Source organism: Equus przewalskii, chromosome 2 (assembly GCF_037783145.1).
Source record: "Equus przewalskii isolate Varuska chromosome 2, EquPr2, whole genome shotgun sequence".
Taxonomy (NCBI): domain Eukaryota; kingdom Metazoa; phylum Chordata; class Mammalia; order Perissodactyla; family Equidae; genus Equus; species Equus przewalskii.
In genome coordinates, this window is record NC_091832.1 from 14,511,575 (window position 1) to 14,531,048 (window position 19,474).

General features: G+C 57.8%; 1 protein-coding gene across 32 annotated transcripts in view; it reads right to left on the minus strand.

Annotated features, from left to right (window-relative positions):
- Positions 1-19,474, minus strand: part of PTPRF (protein tyrosine phosphatase receptor type F) — an 86,781-nt gene that overhangs the window by 47,453 nt on the left and 19,854 nt on the right. For all 32 annotated transcript variants that reach the window (XM_070609876.1, XM_070609878.1, XM_070609904.1 and 29 more), the window contains 3 exons: positions 16,863-17,008; positions 16,559-16,700; positions 3,575-3,763 (listed from right to left, as the gene is read on the minus strand). In XM_070609876.1, coding sequence (XP_070465977.1) covers positions 3,575-3,763; positions 16,559-16,700; positions 16,863-17,008 — 477 coding nt within the window. The remainder of the gene's footprint in view (positions 1-3,574; positions 3,764-16,558; positions 16,701-16,862; positions 17,009-19,474) is intronic.

The window sequence follows — 19,474 nt, forward strand, 5'->3', positions numbered from 1 at the left end:
GCTCTGAGCACCACTTGGAGGTCAGTCCCCACTCGCTGCTCCAGGGACACTGCCTGCTCTTGACTCGATTTCCACTCTCCCTGAGCTTGTCCCTATTCCTCTGGGGCCCACTTTGGGTCTCAAGTTCAAATTTTCCAAGAGGCTCCTGCTGTGGCAGCCTGTCACGTTGTTTGAGTGAGGAAAGCGCCTGCGGAGCTGAGCTCACGCCTCGGCAGTGCACGCGCCGGCTGTCCTCCTAGCCAGCTCCTGCTCCAGGGCCATGCCTGGTGACGTGAGCTGCGGCTCGGGCCACAGATGCCTGAGGAGTTCTGGTGCCAGTCAGGGATGGCCTGAGGTCTGGAAACGATGGGACTAGGGAGCCCTGGAGCCAGTGCAGGGTCCAGCCATCCCCCAGGTTCAGCAGATGTGACACTAGAAGGCCCCTAGGTGACCTCACAGGGGAGCTCCCCAGCCCAGGATCTCCACATGTGACCCCAAGTGACTCAGCTGTAAAGTGGGCATGATAATCACAGCCTGTCCTACTTCTCAAGGTTGCAGCAGAATCGAGTGCAACCAGATGCAGGAGGGCACTTTGTAAACCGTCGGTGATGCGGAAACCGTGAAGGTCCTCAGAAACAGCCGAGCGCTCGGGGCCAGACTCCACTCCAACAGGGACGTCACTGTCAAGGTGCACGGAACAGCCCTGGCACCGTTCTAAGTGGTAATAGCAAAGGGGCAGCAGCTATTGGGGTCCAGGGTCAGGGGCCAGAGTCAGGCAGTGACGGGGAGGGAGTCCTTTCTGTTACTGCAGAGGTGGCATGATTGAGGTCCTTCAGGTGCCATCTGTCTCCACCCCAGGAGCTGGACGCTGGGCCCACAACCCTCAGGTCACAGCTTCCAGCGGCAGGAAAAGTCAAACAAGGAGGTCTTCCGTGGACTTGGGAAGCAAGCAGGGGTAGACATTAGTCTACAGGGACAAGGCCCAAAGGTCACATTCATGAAGTCATTCATCAACAAGGGCTCAGAGAACCTGTCCTACAGCTGGGGTTGGGCTGGGCACTGGGGGGACCTCACACAGGAGGGTCAGACCCAGGCCCTCCCTGTAAGGAGTACCCAGCCTAAGTAAGTAGAACTGGAGCCAGACGGTGACAATGTGACGTGGCATGAGTTGTGAGGAGTAGGCCTTACTTAGGCAGAGAAGGGGAGGTTTCATGTTCTGGTGTATGTGAGCGGAGGGCCACCAGAGGGTCAGGTGGCTCAGGGCAGTGGGGAGCAGCCAGAGGTAAGAAGAGCCCTGTTCACGGAGCCCTCGCCACAGCCAGGTCGTAAACTAAAGCTTTGACTGCCGTTCTCTCAGTCCTTACTGTAGCTCCTTTTTAAAGAGGATAAAACTGAAGCTCAAAGACGTTAAATCACTTAAGCGAGGCCTCAGAGCCAATAAGGGGTACAGCCGGGACCTGATGAGATAAAGGTGGAGGCGTGAGCAGGGGAAGAGGGAGAAGGGTTCTGTGAGCCGTGTTCAGGAGCATGCGCCTGACCATGCGGGCAGTGAGGCTGTCAGAGCACAGGGGGACACAGCAAAAACCTCCGACAGCCGCTGCAGGGTGGATTCAAGGGAGAGCCTGGGGGCAGGGGGAGCAGAGTTTGGTGACGGATATGGCCAAAGCAGCGGAAGGAGAGAAGGAGACCAACTTGAGAGCAGTGTGGTGACAAATCAAGGGGTCTTGGTGCTTCCTTATTGGAGCAGGAGTTGGAGAGTGTCCCAGGATTCAAGTTGGGGAGACTGCCACTCACAGAGACAGGGTCAGTGGGAGAAGGACAGGCTGTGTGGGAAGGAGGTCCCCACTCATCAAGGTGAGGGTGACACCCAGAAGGCAGACAGATTTCTTAGTCTAGAGCTCAGGCAAGATGTTTGGGTTGGAGAGACAGAACCGGGAGCTGCAAGCGTGGAGAGGGCACCTGAAGCTGTCAGAGTGGGTGAGCTGGCCTGGGGAAAGGCTCCGACCATGGGGCAAGGGCAGGGGGTGAGGGCAGGGCTCACAGGCTCCCTGGCTGGAGGGACAGGCAAAGGAAGAAGCAGCTGAGGGCAGAAGGAGAAGTAAGAGGGGAGCCCGGGAGACGAGGAGGGAGTGGTGGGAAAGGAGGGAGGGTGTCAGCTGCTGCTGAGAGGACGAGGAGGCCGAGGCCTGAGCAGCAGCCAGTGGAGTACCGGGCGGGAGCCAACTCACAGGGCAGTGAATGGGCGGCACAGGGCCTGGCACACAGCAAGCCTACATAAATACTTGATGAATGAACGCACAAGACAGTGTGCCTTCCCAGAACTGCAGCCACGGACAGTCAGTGCCGTTCGGGGTGGAGGCCAGGCCTACAGGGGTGGCCATCTGGCGGCTTGGGGAGCCTGCCTGGGGGACTGTGGGAAACACAGAGGAGCCGAACCATGCCGGCCGCTGGGCAGCGCCGGGCAGCGCTGCAAACGCTGCCGGACCGTTTCCTGCCTTGATTATGGCTGTTTTAATTAACTGCGCTACAGCTGCCTCCATCTTGTTGAGTTTTAATTAAATTAAATGAGCTAACACTTCGTAGGCTGTCTCAGGCGGCTGTGGCTGGGGCCAGAATCCTGCCCCTGCTGGGTGGCTCATCTCTCCCGTGTCCCCTGGGTACCGAGGGGCATCCACCAGGCGGGAGTTGGTGAGGAGGGGCTGACACCCCAGGGAAGTGGCAGAGGCGCCTCTGAAGCCTGCAGGGCCCTGAGAGGGCAGAGTCATGTCCTCCTTTGCAGTGTGGACATCACAGCTGATGGGCAGCAGCAGCCCTGGCCGTTCTGCCTGAGCCCACCATCTCACAGCTAGCAGGAAGGCTTCTGGACCAAGGTGTATGGGTCCAGCCTGTGCTGGCGGCAGATGAAGAGTGTAGCTAAGCTGATTCTGAGCCTCCTTCCCCGCCTGCTCTGTTCCCATAAAAACTGAATCAATTATCCTGGCGGGAGTCCCACAGGCAGATCGATCAACAGGGTGACACCTCCCGCCTGGTCATGACAGGATCCTCACTCCTGGAGCTCCAAGCTGGCTCAACTGAGACATCCAGAGGAGACAGGTGGCCCTGGTGGCCAAGGGACAGTAGCAAGTCCCCCTAGCTCCAAGCCTCCGAGGTCTGGCCTTTTGAAGCCTGATGAATCAGGCATCTTGGGCCTCTTTCCCTGCTGTCTGGAAAAGCAAAGAGAAGCATCATCCAGGCCCCCTCTCAGGCCAGGCTACAGGAAGAGGGAGGATGAACACGCACAGAGCAACCTCACAGAGCACAACACCAGGCTGGGCATGACACTCGTGCTGCAAGGAGCAGGGCTGGCCCGAAGTCTGGAGTCTGACGATCTGGGAAGGTAAAAGAATTGCCAATGACGAGCCCTCGCTGCCAAGTTCTCTTCCTCTCGGGCCAGGTGGGCCTATAGCAAGATCTGACCCAGCCACTGGGTGCCCTCTGCTCAGCCCTGGAGGGTCAGCCCCAGGCACCCAGGCCCAAGCGGTAAGGCTGTGCTGGGGTCTGGCTGGACATCTTTCCTGAAGTCTGCCTGGCCCCTTGACCTTTGCTCTCTGCTCACCTGAACGCAGCTGCTTAATGCGGCCGTTGCTTGTGGCGGGGTCCACCGGGAGGAAGTCCTTGAACCAAGAGATCTCAGGATCTGGATTCCCGCCTGCTGCGCACAACATGGTGGCCGTGCGTGCCTTCTCCACCACCTTCAGCTGCGGCCCCATGTCGATGGAGGGGAAACCAGGGGGCAGCTGTTCCTCTGCAGACAAAGAGCAGATGTGCACATTAGGGCTGGCACTGCCTGCCCGCTAGGACCCCCCGCTGAGGGCAGCATCCACTGACTCCCAGATTGGCTGGGACCCTCAAGTCTTCTCTCCCTGATCCCTGACTTCTAAGCATGAAGCTGCCCTGATGTGAGGAACCAGAGTCCTGAGTCCCACTGCCCAGGCCAGCCCTTCAGAAGGCTGGGGGGCTGCAGCAGGGCCCACCCTGCCCTGTCAGGGAGTGTCCAGGTCTGAGAAGGAACACTTCAGACTGAAGATATCAGCACTTATCTTGCTGGGGAAAATGAGAATTGATACCCTGCTGGCCATAGCAGAAAGTGACACACAGATGCTGGGCTGTGGGGGGCCCAGAGCTCATGCGGCAGCATCTACAGCCACAACTCAGCTCGAAGGTCCCCATGCTGTCCAGCCCCCACTCCCTCGTCTGCACATGCAGTGTCCCCTCCACTGCCTGCATCCAGCCTTCAGCTCCATCACATGGCAGAGTCCACGTCATAGCCTGGGTTCCAGCCCTGACTCTGGGTGCCTCCTGCCCTGCCAACGACCCACTCTCAACCTCCAGCCATGACCCTGGCCCATATTCTACTACAGCCCTGACCCTGACCCTTCTCCCTCACTCAGTCCTGACCCTGGAGGCCACAGTCAGGTCTGGGGACCATGTCTGAACCATGTGGAGGCTAATGAGATAAAAATGCTCCATGAGGACACCAAAAGCTGATGAGGGGAGGCAAAATTCCTCCCTGGCTGCCTTCTCCCAGCTCGTAGAGGAGTTACTTCCACGGGAGCAACCGGGAACAGATGTCCACAGCACACCCCACTCCCACCCCACATGGACTCCTGTGTCAGCCCTGAGCGGCTGGGGTGGCAAGGCTGCCCACTCCCCACCTTGGAGGACCAGGGGCTGGGAGCACAGGCTCTGGACTAACAGGCAGACCTAGTGGGGCTCCCACCTCCCCCACTAACTAGCTCTGTGACCTGGGTGTATTACTAACCCTCTCCGTGTCTCCGTGTTTATCTGCAAACAGGGTTCAAGTGTCCACCTTGTAAAGCCACTGTGAGCACCACATCTGCCAATGTGCGTGAGGTGCTGGGGAGCGTCTAACAAAGAACTTACACCCAATGAATGTGAGCTGATGATATTATTATAGCCAGCAAGGGCCGAGCCACTGGGGCAGACAGGTACCAAGACTAGGGCCTGGGACCCCCTTTCCCGTCCTGGGCTGGGGAGAGACCCTCCCCACAGGAGCAAACTCCAGTGTATGTGTGAGAACTCGGCAGAGCCTCTCCACCAATGTGGACGCCAGGTGCACCCAATGGGGAAGGGGAACTCTGTCAGTCTCCTGGCCAGGGAACAGGGCTCCATGGTGGGGGGCACCTGGAGACTAGCACCGGTCCGACCAGCCTCCCACAGATCCAGCACAAAATAAGCGTGTGGGGACATCTGCTGAGGTCAGGCTCCTGTGCCAGGGAAAAGGCAAGTGGCATGCTCAGAAGAAAGTAAACGCTGCCAGGGCTGTCCTCCCTGGAGATTCTCAGAGACCCAGGGGTGCTGACTGGGCGGGGGGGGGGGGGGGGGGGCGGAGCAGGCAGGAGAGGAAGCTGGAGGAGCCCCAGCAGGCAAGGGCAAGACATCCCTCTATATGCTGCCAAACCCCGGGGGGCCTCTGCCAAGGTTCCAGCTGTCTGAAGCATCCCAAAGGGACTGTGGCCCCTTCAGAGGAGGGGGTCTCAGGCTAGGGAGCAGTAGGATTCCCAGCATGGCCTCGCCTCCCCAGCCTCTCCTGGTAGCGGCTTCCCCACGTGCAGCCCTATAAATTCCAGATGTGAACCCAGCATCTCCTTGGTTGTAAATATGATCCCACAGCATCCCGACTTTCAGCTCTGATTTTTAAAAGGAAAATGTCAAACAGTGGCAAGAAAAGGGAGGATGGAAATGAAGTGGGACTTGGGATGCACCAAGCAGGGGAACAGCTTCCCTTGGCTCTGCTGCCACCTGCTTTCACAGGAAGGCCCAGGCAGGGCTCCCCTTCCACACTCCCTGCCCTCCCCCACAGCTGGGGGACACTCAGGATGGCTAGGACCATCTCAGCCCACCAGGGCACCAGCTGAGTTCGTCCCTGACTTCAATCCTACGTGCTCAGCCCTCCTGGGCAATGGAGGGGGCATGGGGGCAGGCCGTGCCAGAGTTAGGGCCCAGGAGTCAGCAGGCCCCCATCTCTACCCACAAGGCACTGATCAAGAAGGGAAGACACACAAATGTCTGCAGCCCTGTGTCCCGGGAATTTACTCTGAATTCCTAACACAGGGAAGGTCTTTGGGATTTACGCCAAATTAAGGACAATTAATTTTCCTCCCTCAATTATCGCACCCTCAATGGCTCCGTCCTTGGCTCAGATCATCCCTCAGTCATGGCCGCCAGAGCCTAAAACTGGCAATTGTGAAGAGCTGTCCACAAAACAGCGGGACCCAAAGCCAGTCCCTGGTGCCAACTGGGCTTCCAGGCAAAGTTGGAAGGCTGCAGTCCTGTACCTCAGAGCAGAAGCATGTCTCACAGGAGGACTCCAGCCCCTCAGGAGGGACCTGCTGCTGTCTCTGCCTTCTACGCTTACCCTGGGGGCCTCTAGCACATTCAACCGTAGCCACAGACAGCAGCCGGTTACTGATGTCCGCTGTGCGTCTGGCCCAGCTGAGCACTGGGCAAGCTGACATAAACCAACCCATCCTCCAGACCAGCCAATTTATCCCTTTCGCCCCCTAGTACTTGCAGGAGCTGGGTCCACTGTAGCCTGAACCACTCAGGCTAAAAGGCCAGAGCAAATTCCTCAGGCGGCTGTCACAAGATCACTCGAAATCCAACAACAATCACAAAAGAGAGGTCCAGATATGAGGGATGAAAGGTCACGTTCATGGAGCGTTTACTACATTCCAGGTACTGAGTTAAAATGCTTCACAGGGGTGGGCCAGGTGGCTCAGCCATTAAGTGCCCGGGGTTCGCCGGTTCATATACCAGGTGCGGACGTGGCACTGCTTGGCTAGGCGATGCTGTGGTAGGCATCCCACATATAAAGTAGAGGAAGATGGGCACGGATGATAGCTCAGGGCCAGTCTTCTTCAGCAAAAAGAGGAGGATTGGCAGCAGTTGTTAGCTCAGGACTAATCTTCCTCAAAAAAAGGAGAAAAACCCACTTCACAAAATGATTGAATCTCTACCAAAACCCTGAGGTATATGAGCAAACGGGGCTTAGAGAGATCTAGACACTTGCCCAAGGTCACTACATCAGAGGGGGGCTGGGATGAGCCTGGGTGCTAGGACCCCACGCCAGGCAGGGTTGCGCCAGCCCGACTCAGGAGGACTTGGGGCGGGCGGAGGTGAGGGGCGGCCCCAGGGGAGCCACGCCTCCATCCCGCCCCCACACCACGCCTGCCCCTGCCCCCAGCTGGCTTCCAGGGCTCGGCCGCTCCTCCCGCAGACCCCTGCACACAGCCGCAGCGTTTTTATTTACTGCAAAATGAACCAACTGTCCCCCACACGTGGCCACCCGCGGGCACGCACCCCGCGTTCCAACACCCAAATGGACTGGTCACGCCAAGGCTCCTAAAAACCTGTCCTGCCGGCGGAGGGGCTGCAGCGCGGCAGGGAGGAAGGGCCCCTCCCCGCTCCAGGCCACCCGGTAACCATGGCAACGGCGGAGAGGCGGCACCGCGGCGGAAGAGCTGCGCGTGCCTGTGTCCATGCGGGCGCGCATCCGCTGTCCGAGCACTGCCGCCCCACCCCCGCCTGGGTGGAGCCGCTGCCCCCCTCCCAGGACCACGACTCCAGGGAACCCTCCCTCTTAGGCGTCCTTTTCGCTCAGATGACGCATAGCTGGGGGGGGTCCCCAGTGTGCTCAGGACAGTGCGGGAAGGTCCTCTTTCACCCTCCTGGCAGCCTCAGCCTCGGGCATCCATTACTTGTCCCCGCAGGGCAGAAGCCCCTTGATCCTCTGATAAGAGGGTCCCCAGGACAGAAAGAATAGCCCATGGGGGCTTTAGAGGTACCAAGGAGCCTGAGTCTGGACAGCTGTTTGTGGATCACACCTGCATGGACATGCAGGGTGCACACACATTCCTGACGGTCTGCCTGCACAGACCTCTGTACCTGTGGTGGGCATGCCCCTGTGCGCACATGTGTGTGAATGGTTCCTGCACTGAACTGCACTGATCTTTGCAGATCAGTGAGACTCGACCCTTCCCTGCTGTCCCCACTGGGCAGAGGAAAACCACAGGAGGGGGTGTGTGTGGAGGGGGGGGAGGTTTGGGTTGGGAACCTAAGGCTCAGAGAGGGGCAGGAGTTTGGCTGAGGACCCGAAGCAGCAGTGCAGCTGGATCAGTTCAACTCCACAGCTCACCTGCTATCTTGGTGGCTTCCTGGAGGAGGAGAGGGATACCAGAGTAGGAAATACTGGAGCGTGGGAGGCAGGGGAGCTTTCTGGGAGGAGAGAGGGACTGCCTGGGTAAAGGCGGTGGGAGGGAGGGGGGACAGGAGGAAGATGAGTCTGCTTGGAGCTAAGGCAAGTGATAGATGAGGCTAGGGTAGGAGTGGACAGGGGATCGGCTTAGGCTGGCTGCAATGACTAGGGGAGGGAGGCTGTGGACGCCCCCTACAAAGCACACACAGGTCTCTTTGTCCAGCTCAGCCTGGGACGCCTGAGGCAGAGTCTGGGCCAGAGGGAGGGGGCTGCACCAGGGGAGCCGACAGATGGAGACGCCTTGCAGGGTCTGGGGTGGGCAGCACCGTCTGTCAGCATGACCTCCTCACCCGCATTTACCCAGCTTCATGGCGTCTCTGTGCACATGTGGACACACACCGGCACTCACACACACAGGCTCCCTGGGGTAGCCAGGTCTGTAAGCCTGACCCCCGCCCCTGTGGGTGAGTGTTGGGCCTGGCCTCACCCTGTCTCTGAACACAGACACCTAGAAACGTGCACAGCCAGGGACCCACAGAGATATACATGCAGAAAGAGACAGGTGCAAAAATAGAAACCTACATGTGCGTGTGGAGGGGCACCTGCAGTGACAAGCACCTGTGGAAATAGACTCATGCAGGCAGATCCAGAGGCAGTGCACAGAGACACAGAAACACACCTGTGGAGACATGCGGTCAGAGAGACACGTCTGCTGAGACACGTGCACCTAGAGACACATGCAGAGACGGGACACGGGAAACACAAAGACGTGTAGAGACACATGAAGGAACATCGTGGGTGGCAGGGCCACCATTCCCCCAGTCATCAAGCACTCTAAGGAAACCAAGGCCACCGCAGGCCCTGTCCCTGAGGCAGCTCCATCCTGAGCAGGGTCGGGGCTAAGATACCCCCTGGTAAGTCGGAAGGCCTCCCCACACCTGCAGGCTCCCACACTCTCCCACAGAGCCTGGCTCCACCCCCAGGCTTGCAGGCAATAAGGGGGGCCTGGGGAGCCTTGGGCCCATCTCCCTTTGCAGCTTTCAGACTCGATTTTCAGCTTTTTCTAAGAGAAAACTCCCACCTCTTCCAGCACTCTGATTTCATCAAACTTGGCATCTTAAAAGCCTGTTTTGTTTTTGAATCTAAGCTGTTTGGGGCCTGTCGGCAGAGAGAGCCGAGAGCAGCCGTGGCCTCCCCCTCCAGGGCCCCCACCCAGGGCTTCCCTGGCATCTCACACCACACTACTCAACCAGGTTGGCCAGGCCTCCCCACCACACACACCCAAGTGAACCCTGGGGCCGTCCCTGGGCCTACACTCTACCCACAATCCAGCTTCCGGGCCCCAGCCCATGCTGGGCTCTCCTCCTGGGGTTCCCCCACCTCAGTCCTACTCCAGGAAGATTCTTCTGATCCACTGACCCCCTAGGTTCAGGCCCAGCCACTCCAGGCCACTGACAGCCGCCCCCTCACTCCTCAGGCCCCTGCAGCCCAGCTGCCACCCCCACTGCTTCCTGCCAGGGCGCTCACCAAGGTCAACCACGACTCCATGAAGCTAAATCCAAAGACACTTCGTGGTGCTCATCCCGCCTGACCTGTCGCCAGCACCCCGCCCTGATGACCACTCCCTCCTCCTTCACACACTCTTTTCTCTTGGATTCCACAGGAGGGCCTCGGCCTCATTCCCCACTCCCGCTTTCTCTCTCAAAGCTCAGGCACCCCTCACCAGATTCCTATGCGAACGCCCCCTCCCAACATGACAAGTTAGCATCTGGGACTCCCTCCAGGCCCTCTCCCTCCCCTCTTGGCTCTGGCTCCCTGAGATAGGCCATTTCTCGGCCTTCAAAACTCCATCTCCAGATGTCCCTTGGGGTGCCAGGCAATCTGAACAAGGCCCCTTGACACCTCCCCTGGATGCCTGTGCACGCCTGATACAGCAGATTTAAAAACTGGACTCATCATCTTGCCCCTTCAAACCTGGTCCTCCTGCTGTACTTGAATCTTAGAAAATAGCATCAAGCCCTACCTGCCCCAGGGCCAGTGACCCAGAGTCTCCGTCCCCAATCCCACAGATGACCAGGCAGACCACTGCTCTTTCTAAACTACTTGTAACCCATTCTCTCTTCCTCCCCTGCCCACTGCCTGGGTTTGGGCCACTGTCACCTCTTCCCTGGGCTGCAAGGCTGCCCCAAACTCTCACTGGTCTCCTTCTGCCCCACTCTGCACCCCCAGGGACTTTTCTGAGGCACACATTTGATCATGTCATTCCCCTGAGGAAAATGCCCTCTCCGCTGGCAACCAGAGGGAGAGGACACCTTACCAAGGATGGAGAATGTGCACACAGAGGGGCATTTAAAACCCCCAACTCGGCTAGCTGTTCCTAGAGCTGAGGCTGGGGGAGAGGGGAGTAAGTGAGGGGGCCACAAACACAGCAGGGCCTTGTAAGCACCTGTGACCACAGGGATGGGGGGCCAGGCTGGGCACAGGGGAGGTGCCGGAGTCTGTGGCTAACAGAAGAGACAAGCGTTCTGCCGACCCCATAGGAGGACCCATTCTTATGGGAGTCCACTTGGGCCCTTGGAGGCAGATCAGAACGAGACAAACTGAGGGATTCTGGGTGCCAAGAAACCCGGAGTCTGACCTTTAGGGCCCTCCTGGCAGTACCACCCACCTGAGACCTCTCCCAGCCCCTCAGCCCAGGGCCAAGAACTCTCCAGGAAACGGTTGCAGAGCTACCTATCTGTGTGGTCCCGAGTGCTGCTGTGGTCATGATGCGGGAGAACAGTCAGGTCACAGAGACCACAGTCACTGGACCGGAAGAAGCATGGACGTCATGCCTCAGCTTCAGGGGGAGCAGCAGAAGCTGGCCTGGGTTCTGTGTCCTTTGTGGCTGCAAATCAGGGAGGTGATGGCCCAACTTTCACAAAAGCAGCCTGTTATCTAGACACATGTGCAGGCGACAGGAAGAGGGCACATTCTGTGACTTGGAAAGTCACCCTCTGCCTACGGTAGCCCTTTACCCAAACTCCCCACCCCTCAAAGTCAGGCCTGGGCCAGGGGCGGGGAGGAGGTAGAGCAGGGAGAGCTGACTCCCTGGGAAAACACCCACCCACCCCAAAAACATAAGCTTCCTCATCAGCTCTGCTCCAGGCCCTGCCCAGCCCGGGACACCTCAGCACAGGGTCATAGGTTACTCATCAGCCCTCATGTCCCTGGGACTGTTTCCAAAGGGACTATGTGTGTTGTGTGGGTGACGGGGTCTCAAGACCTCCTTCATCACCCCACGGGTCCCAAAGGCAGCCAGGGGCAGAGCCACTGCAGAACCCAGGGGTCCAGGCCCAGCACTGACTGCCCCCACCCCAGTCACTACCCCACATGCCTGACAGTTGCCCCCCTAGAGCCTGCCCCGAGGTAAGCAAGACCGGACATTCCATGCGGGCACCTGGATTCCTGGGCCTGTGTGGCATGGGCGGTTGGTCCTGGTCAGCCAGCAGACACCAAGGCCAGGTGGGAACAGGTGAAAAAGAGCCTGGGCTTGGGGGGAGAGAGAGGAGAGGATCCCAAGGTCTGGGCAGGATCCATATCTGGTGCACCCTCCCTCCTGGCCTGGCTGCAGAGGAACAGCTAAGGGGCCATCACAGGCACTGAGAGGAGCTCAGCCTGATTACTGTGTCCCATGTTCATCTCCGTCCAGCTGTCCTGCTGACCAACCGCTCTGAGCAGGGATCCTGTGGGGTCCCAGAGACCATGAGCCCAGACACAGTATCTCTGACCTCCCACAGCACCATACTGACCCACACATCGAGCTCAGGCTGCTTGCTACACACCACCTTGCTGGACACACAGCCCATAAGGTGCACACCACTTGCTGCACATACCATGCCCACATACACACTCTCTAATGCGCGCACGCACACACACACACACTGCCTGATGTACACCACCTGCTGTGTACACCACACTCCCCACACACTGCCTGATGCATGCACGCACAAACAGAGTCTGCTGCACCCCCCCTGCTGTATACACAGCCTGTAAGGCACACATACACTGTGTACACCACACCACACACTTCACATAGAGCACAGGGCACCTAGACCACACACACGGTGCACACCATCTGCTGTATCCATGACCACAAGGCAAACACTGCGGACTGCACTCGGAGCCCTCAGAGCCAGGCCCCCAGGACAAAATCAGAACCAGCTCAGCCCTGCAACCCGGCCTTTCTTCCTCCTCCTCAGTCCTTCCAGAAGCTGCCCAAGTCACCAGGGCCCTGCCCACACCTCTGCAGTCTGGCCTCCTCGGGGGCTTTCCCGACCTCTGTCCTGCCTGGCCTGGAACCCACTGGCCCAGGTGAATCCATGACCTCCAGACTGAGCTCTAAGACCCTCACTCCCCCCACATCCTGGAGGGAAAGGCCAAGAAGCAAGGCCTGCCTCCCCTCCCCCTCCCTCCGAGGGAAAATGTCAGCTTCCCTGTCTCAGTGGTGGCAGCAGGCGGGTTGGAGGGGGAGTGATGCTGCCGCCGCCTCGAGAGTGCAGAGCGAGAAGAGCTTTTCCTGCCATTACCCGGCGAGGGAGAGGCTGGCGCGCTAATGGCTTCAATTACCACTCAGACAGGAGCGCTGAGCGGCGGGCCCTGTGCGCCCGGGACGGCTCACCCCAGCCAGCTTGTGCTGGCCACCCTCATCCTGTGCCCAGCCTGGCGGGGGGAGGCGGTGAGGTGGAAGGCTGGGCATCACGGGGCAGCCAGGGCTCACCAGGAGTGGCCATCCTGCCCGGGGAGCTGGGTGCAAAGGTCACAACATGGGGTGCTCCCAGAGGCTGCAGTGGGAGCCAAGTGTGAGAGAGGCTGGGCCTGGGCTGAACAAGGCGGGGCAGGGGGCCCAGGATGGGACTTGCAGGCCTGGGCTTCCTTTTGGGGGTGCATGACCCTCACCTGAGCCAGGCTGCCTCAGGCGGGCAGTCCTCAGCGTTCCCCTGAAGAGCCCAGCCCGTGGTGAGCCTGGGCATGCACCTGTGTGCTGTGGGGCATGTGCAGCGTGTGACACAGGTATGGGACTCAACCCTTATTCCTGGCCCCGGCCTCATCCTCTCCCCAGCCCTTCTCAGAACCCATGGTGGCCCCCCCGGAAGAGTGCTGGCTCTCCTCTGGCCCCAGCCCGCAGCTTGAGTCCAACCATCCTTTCACCTGGATCCTACACACACCCAGCTTTCCCAGCCGGAGAGGAGGACGGGGCGGGGGTGGCCACAGTCTGGGCTGCTTTCCTCTGGCCCCGCCCCCTGGCACCTTTTAGGCTCCCACTCCACTCCTCTTGCTCAGCCCAGAGCCTGTCAAGGTTACACAGATCAACATGGCAAGTCAGCATTTCGTCTTCCGGGTGCCGTGTTTCAGGGGCGGGAGGGGCTCCCTCAGGCCCACAGCTCCACCCCAAGCGGGGAGGGAGCACGAGTAGGACAGGGACCTGTCCCACACTCTCTCCAACCTCATCAGACACCTCCCCTCACCCTCCAGAAGCACAAACACACCCCAGACCCCTACTAGAGAAACCCTCATCCAAAAAGGCGCCTCCAGGTGGGGAGACCCCTGCAAGTCTGAATCCCCCTCACCTCAGGCCCTGAAAGACCAGCATCATCCTCCTCGATCCTTTACAAGACAGGCTGCCTAGGAAAGTGGTGGGGGGAGGAGAGTGCCCACAGAAGCCCTGGAGAGAGGGCCAGGGCCAGAGGCGGAGCATAGGGGCTTTGGGAGCACTTCTCTTTCAGCACTAACAAGGAAGCCCACTTTCCCCAATCTGAGAGCCTGAGAAGATGCCCTCTGGGGCAGGAGCCACAGTCTGGCCCTTCAGGCACCTCCCAAATGCCAGGGCAGGGCAGATGGCTCCCTGTTGGCACAGATACCAACGGGAGGGAGGACAGTGCTGAAATACTTGTCCTTAGGTCATAAGTGGGGAAACTGAGGTCAGGGGTGGCAGGGAGGAGCCTGAGAGCACTCAGCAATCAGTGATCCTGGCCCAAGGCCTGTCCTCTGGGCTCCCGCTCCACAGGTAAGTCCTCTCCCCTGTGGGAGTGGAGAGTGGGGGCTGTACCACCTAGATGCTGCCAGGCGGCATGAAGCCGGGTACTGCCAACTCACACTCATGCCTGAGCCTCAGGAAGTGCAGTTTCCAGCCCGACAGCAGCTCCCATTCACACTGCAATCCTGCAAAGTGCTTAACTACACCACGTTTAATCCTCCAAACCAGCTTGGGCGGTAGGTCCTACATCCCTGTTTACAGATGGAGCAAATGAGGCTCGGAGACACAGTTACCGGCCCAAGGTCATGACGTGAGAGAGGAAGTAGTCCAGAGACGCTGCTCTTAACTACTGCCCTCCACTGTCCCCTGAAGCTGGAGCCCCCACCCCCATCTCACAGCAGACACACAGACGCAAAGGAGTTCCTGAACGGATGCGTGTGTGAACACACAAAGCCATAGTGTAAAAGTGGCCAGCGTGAAAAGATGTTCAACTGCTCTTGTAATCAAAGAAATGCAAATTAAATTGAGATGCCATTTTTTGCCTATTAACTTGGCAAAGGTATTTTTTTAATGATAATTCCCACTGCTGGTGAGGATGCGCAGACAAGAGACCCTCTTACATTCTGTTTGGTGGCAGAAGTGTAAACTGACACAATCTTCCAGAAATAGTGAAAGGCTTAAAAATGCACATGCCCTTTGACCCGGCAATTCACTTGCATGAATCTAGAATAAGGAAATCCCCAGGAAGGTGAACGCATCTTATCCGCAAGGATGTGCACAGCACTTTATTTATAAAAGCAAAACACTGGGAACAACATATGTGTCCAAGAATAAGGGAATGGCTAAATAAATTAGGGCACTTCCACGTGACATCCACAGCCATTAAAAATAATGATGCAGAAGAACAGTTAATGCTGAGGAAGATGTTCATGATATGTTTTTTAAAAAAGCAGTCTACAGGGCCAGCCCCGTGGCCGAGTCGTTAAGTCCGCGCGCTCTGCTTTGGGGGCCCGGGGTTTCGCCAGTTCGGATCCTGGGTGTGGACATGGCACTGCTCATCAGGCCATGCTGAGGTGGCATCCCACATGCCACAACTAGAAGGACCCACAACTAAAGATATACAGCTATGTTCCAGGGAGCTTTGGGGAGAAAAAGGAAAAATAAAATCTTAAAAAATAAATAAAAATAAAGAGCAGTCTACAAATTATTGGGCAGAATGTGATGTCATTTTTGTTACATGTGTAATGCATGCAACAGAAAACAGAATATAAGGGAATAACCCAATGTTAATAGCAGAAGTAGGGTAACAGGTGACTTTTATTTTTCCTAAGTCCTATTTCATACTTATCAAATTTTCAACAGTGAACAGGTATCGTTACTGCAACAATCAATGCTCTGTTTTGAAAATACATGCAGACGTATTCAGATTGATGAGTCTATTGTAGCTGGAGGCTGACATGTCACTCCCCACCCTGTTCGTGGCTTCCTATGTCCCCAGGAAAGTGTTGGCTTCTCTGTAAGCAGTGCCTGGTCCTGTGCGATCTGCCTTCCAACCTCTCCAGGCTCACGCTGACTGGCTCTTCCCCACTTCTCTCTGTGCCCTCCAGTTCTATCCACCCCCTACACCAAACCAAACTACCTGGAGCTCCCTGAAAGCTCCCTTCTCTCCTGCCTCTGGGCCTTGGCACATGCTAATGTTGTTCCTCCGGCCAAGGGCCCCACCCCAACTCCTACTTGTGCTTAGGACTCAGACCACAGCTCCCTTCTCCTCTGAGCCTCCTCCCGCGCCCCCAGCTGAAGTCTCGAGGGCAGGGCCCGGGTCAGATGACCCTGTGGACCTGAACAGAAGAGCTATCAAGTGAGAAGACACTGAAAGCCACACACAGAGCCCCAGCCCCCAGCCTAGGGCCCTTGCTCTTAAGGGCAACAGGGACCACATCTCTCTGAAGCCTAGCACCAGGCTCCACGTGAAAATCAGATCCATTGCCACAAGCCACGTAACCCAAACAATACACAGCTCCGGCCCCACCCCTCAAGTCAGACCCCAGACCCGACCCGAGCAATGCTCTGGCTCAGCAGGAAAATACAGATACCAGGCACACAGCTGGCCTCGGCACAAGCCAAACCATCCAGGCCAGATCCAGTGACCATCCCTGTCCACCACTGACCTTTGCTGACCCCAGGATGACCAAGTCTCCTTTCGACCAAACACACACCAGCCCAAGGTGGGGACAGGGCTGGCTGGCTAGCTCTTCCCACACGTCAGTCTACCCGCCCACCAAGCCAGGTCCCTCCCTGGCACGTACCTTCGAGCACTGAGAGCTTGGCACTAGTGTTGATCTCTCCCAGACTGTTGGTGGCTGTGCACTCATAGATGGCTTCATCCCGCTGCACCCGCAATGGCTGGATCCGCAGCACGGACCCTGCCCCATCGTCAAACTCAATTACCTGCCAGAGGACAGACACGTGGTCACAGCCTGCTCAGGGTCAGCCATCCTCCCGTCTCCATGAGGCCACCGAGGGGGGAGACCCAGCGGAGAGGATGTGGGACCAGACCCTGAAATAGGCAACCCCTGGCTCCTGCCTGCCCCACCCCACCCAAGGACGTACCTCGAAGCGCTGGGAGCTGACTTTCTTCCCCTTCTTCATCCATGTGATGCGTGGCTTGGGCTCCCCTGTGGCTTGGCACACAAAGGAGGCCACCCCTCCCGACAGCCCAGTCTGGTCCTCAGGGACCTTAACGAAGACAGGTTTGCCTGGAGAGATGCAGACACCAAGTCACCATGGCACGGTCACTACAGACGTGGCCAACACTACAGGTGGCAGTCACAGGGGGGCAAGAAAGAGCTCTGGAGGAAATAATAATGGTGCTTGCTATGAGCTGGGCACTCTTCAAAGAGCGGTAAGCAAATGAGGTGGGGCTGTAGTTACCCCCGCTTACAGAGAAGAGAATCAAGGCACAGAGAGGTCAAGGGATTTTCCCAACACGACACAGCTGGCTAGTGGCAGAGCCAGGATTTGAACCCAGGCATTCTGAGTCTGGAGTCTGAGCTTCAATGGCTGCACTCTTCTGTCTCCCACCCCCCCAATTCTAAGCTCTCTGACAAAAGCATGCTGAGAGCTGCTGGGAAGGGCCCCAGCTTCTCCCCCAGACTTGTGTCTCCCCCTGCTGCTCTCCATCTCATGATGGGACCCCCATCTACCCCAAGGCTCAAGCCAGAAACCCTGACTCCTCCACTCCCCCGGCCCCCGACACCAGCAGTCCCAGAGGCCCCGACATTCCACCTCCTAAGTATCTCTGGACGTCTTCCCGGGTGAATGCTTTCCCGTAGGTCTGCCCCCCACCCCGCCCCCACTGACTTATTATTGCCTCTGACAGCCTGGACGTCTCCCCAAGGTGTCCACAGGGAAACGGAGGAGCAGGAGAAAGGAGGGGGCTCGGACACTGTACTGCCATGCCACATCACCCTGATACACACACCAGGGCCAACCTGGACCACCCGTCCCTCCAAATCCCACCACCCAGGGTCACAAGAGCAGAGAAACTTGCTTTTATTAAGATGTAGCACCGCCTCGTTAATCCTGACAGCAGATCCATTTCCTATTAATCAGGCCAAGAAAGCGCTCCAGGAAGGCTGATACTGTGAGAACTGACCTTTCAGACCACCTGCTTGGCGCCGATGAGCCCAGGCCTGACCTGGTCCCTCGCACAGAAGCATGTGTGTGCAATGATGACAATCCTTCACTAAGCCATTCTGCACCACTTATTTTTATCTCATTTAGTCCTTCATCATTATTATCCCTGGTTTAGAGGCTCAGAGAGGTCAAGTCACTTGCCCAAAGTCACACAGCCAGTGAGTGGCATATCTGAGAATTGAATTCACGCCTGTTTGACTCCAAACACCTGGTAGAAAACAGCTGACACGGTACTGTTGGGGTCTTGTCAAGAGCAGGGTCAGTGGAGTCATACAGGCCAAAGCTAGACCACAGAAGGTCGAGGAGTGAGTGGGAGGTGAAGAAGTGGAAGGAAGAGTACAGCGACTATTTAAAGAAGACTGGCTCTGAGAGGGAAGATAAAGAAAAGATGGACCTAGAGGGGCTGGAAGTTGGAGGGAGGTTTTTACATTTTTTTCCCCTAAGATGTGAAAGTGAGTGTTTCAATGCTGAGGAGGAGGAGCGAGCAGAGAGGGAGAGGGTGCCGATCCAGTGGAGAGAGGAGGGACAGCAGATGGCGGAGTCCCCCAGGAGGGGAGGGTCCAGGGGGACCATCAGGGTTGGAAGTGACAGCTGCAGGTACAGAGAGTAGGAGGGCTTAGGCTGGCGGGGGGGGGGGGGGGGGGCGGGGGGCCATCTTCCCAAGCACCTCTGGGCCCAGTGGGCTCTGGAGGTTTCATGTAATTATTAAGCAAGTCACTCACCGTCTCTGAGCCTCCGTTTTCTCATCTGCAAAAACAGGGGTCTGTGCAGACGAAACGTGATGATGTCTATAAACCACGTGCACAGGCTCGACACGTGGCAAGCCCTGCAGGAGGGCAGCCCTCACTGTCATGAGCACTGTTAATCGTAAAACAATCCCAGGAGGCAGGCAGTCTTATCATCCCCATTCCAGAGACGGGAAAATGGAGCCTCAGAGGTCAAACAACGGAGGAGTCATAGGGTGAAACTCGGGGACCCGCCCAACAGCTCTTGGAGCCCTTAGGGCAGGCGAGGGTAGCTGACTCAGAGGAGCAAGGGCAGCCTTGATGGGGAACCACACAAACCTGGTGGGGGCCAGGGTGGCATGGGGACCACACAAACACTCTGGAAGGCTGTCAGTCTCGCCCTTCTTTCGACTGCCCTCAGAAGGAGACTCTGGACTCTTCCAGTCTGCAGAGCCTGACCCTGTCTCAGACAGGACTCTGCCCACGTAGGCTCCTCTGGGACATCTGCCGCGCCCCCAACACTGCACACCCCTCCCCCACATCTGAGACCCTCCAGCAGCCCTACGCCCTCCTTCCGCAGTGCCACGACCTCAGTCCAGATACCACCTTCCCTTGACTGGACAATCCACCAGTCTAACAAGCTGTGTCCCTGCCTCGTCTTGTCTCTTCCAGTCTATTCTCTATTCAGCAGCCACAGTGAAATGACAGCCTCTCTCCCCGATCAAAACCCTCCAAAGGCCTCCCACTGCTCTCAGAACAAAATTTAAACTCCCACCATGGTGAACAGAGCCCTGCCAGGTC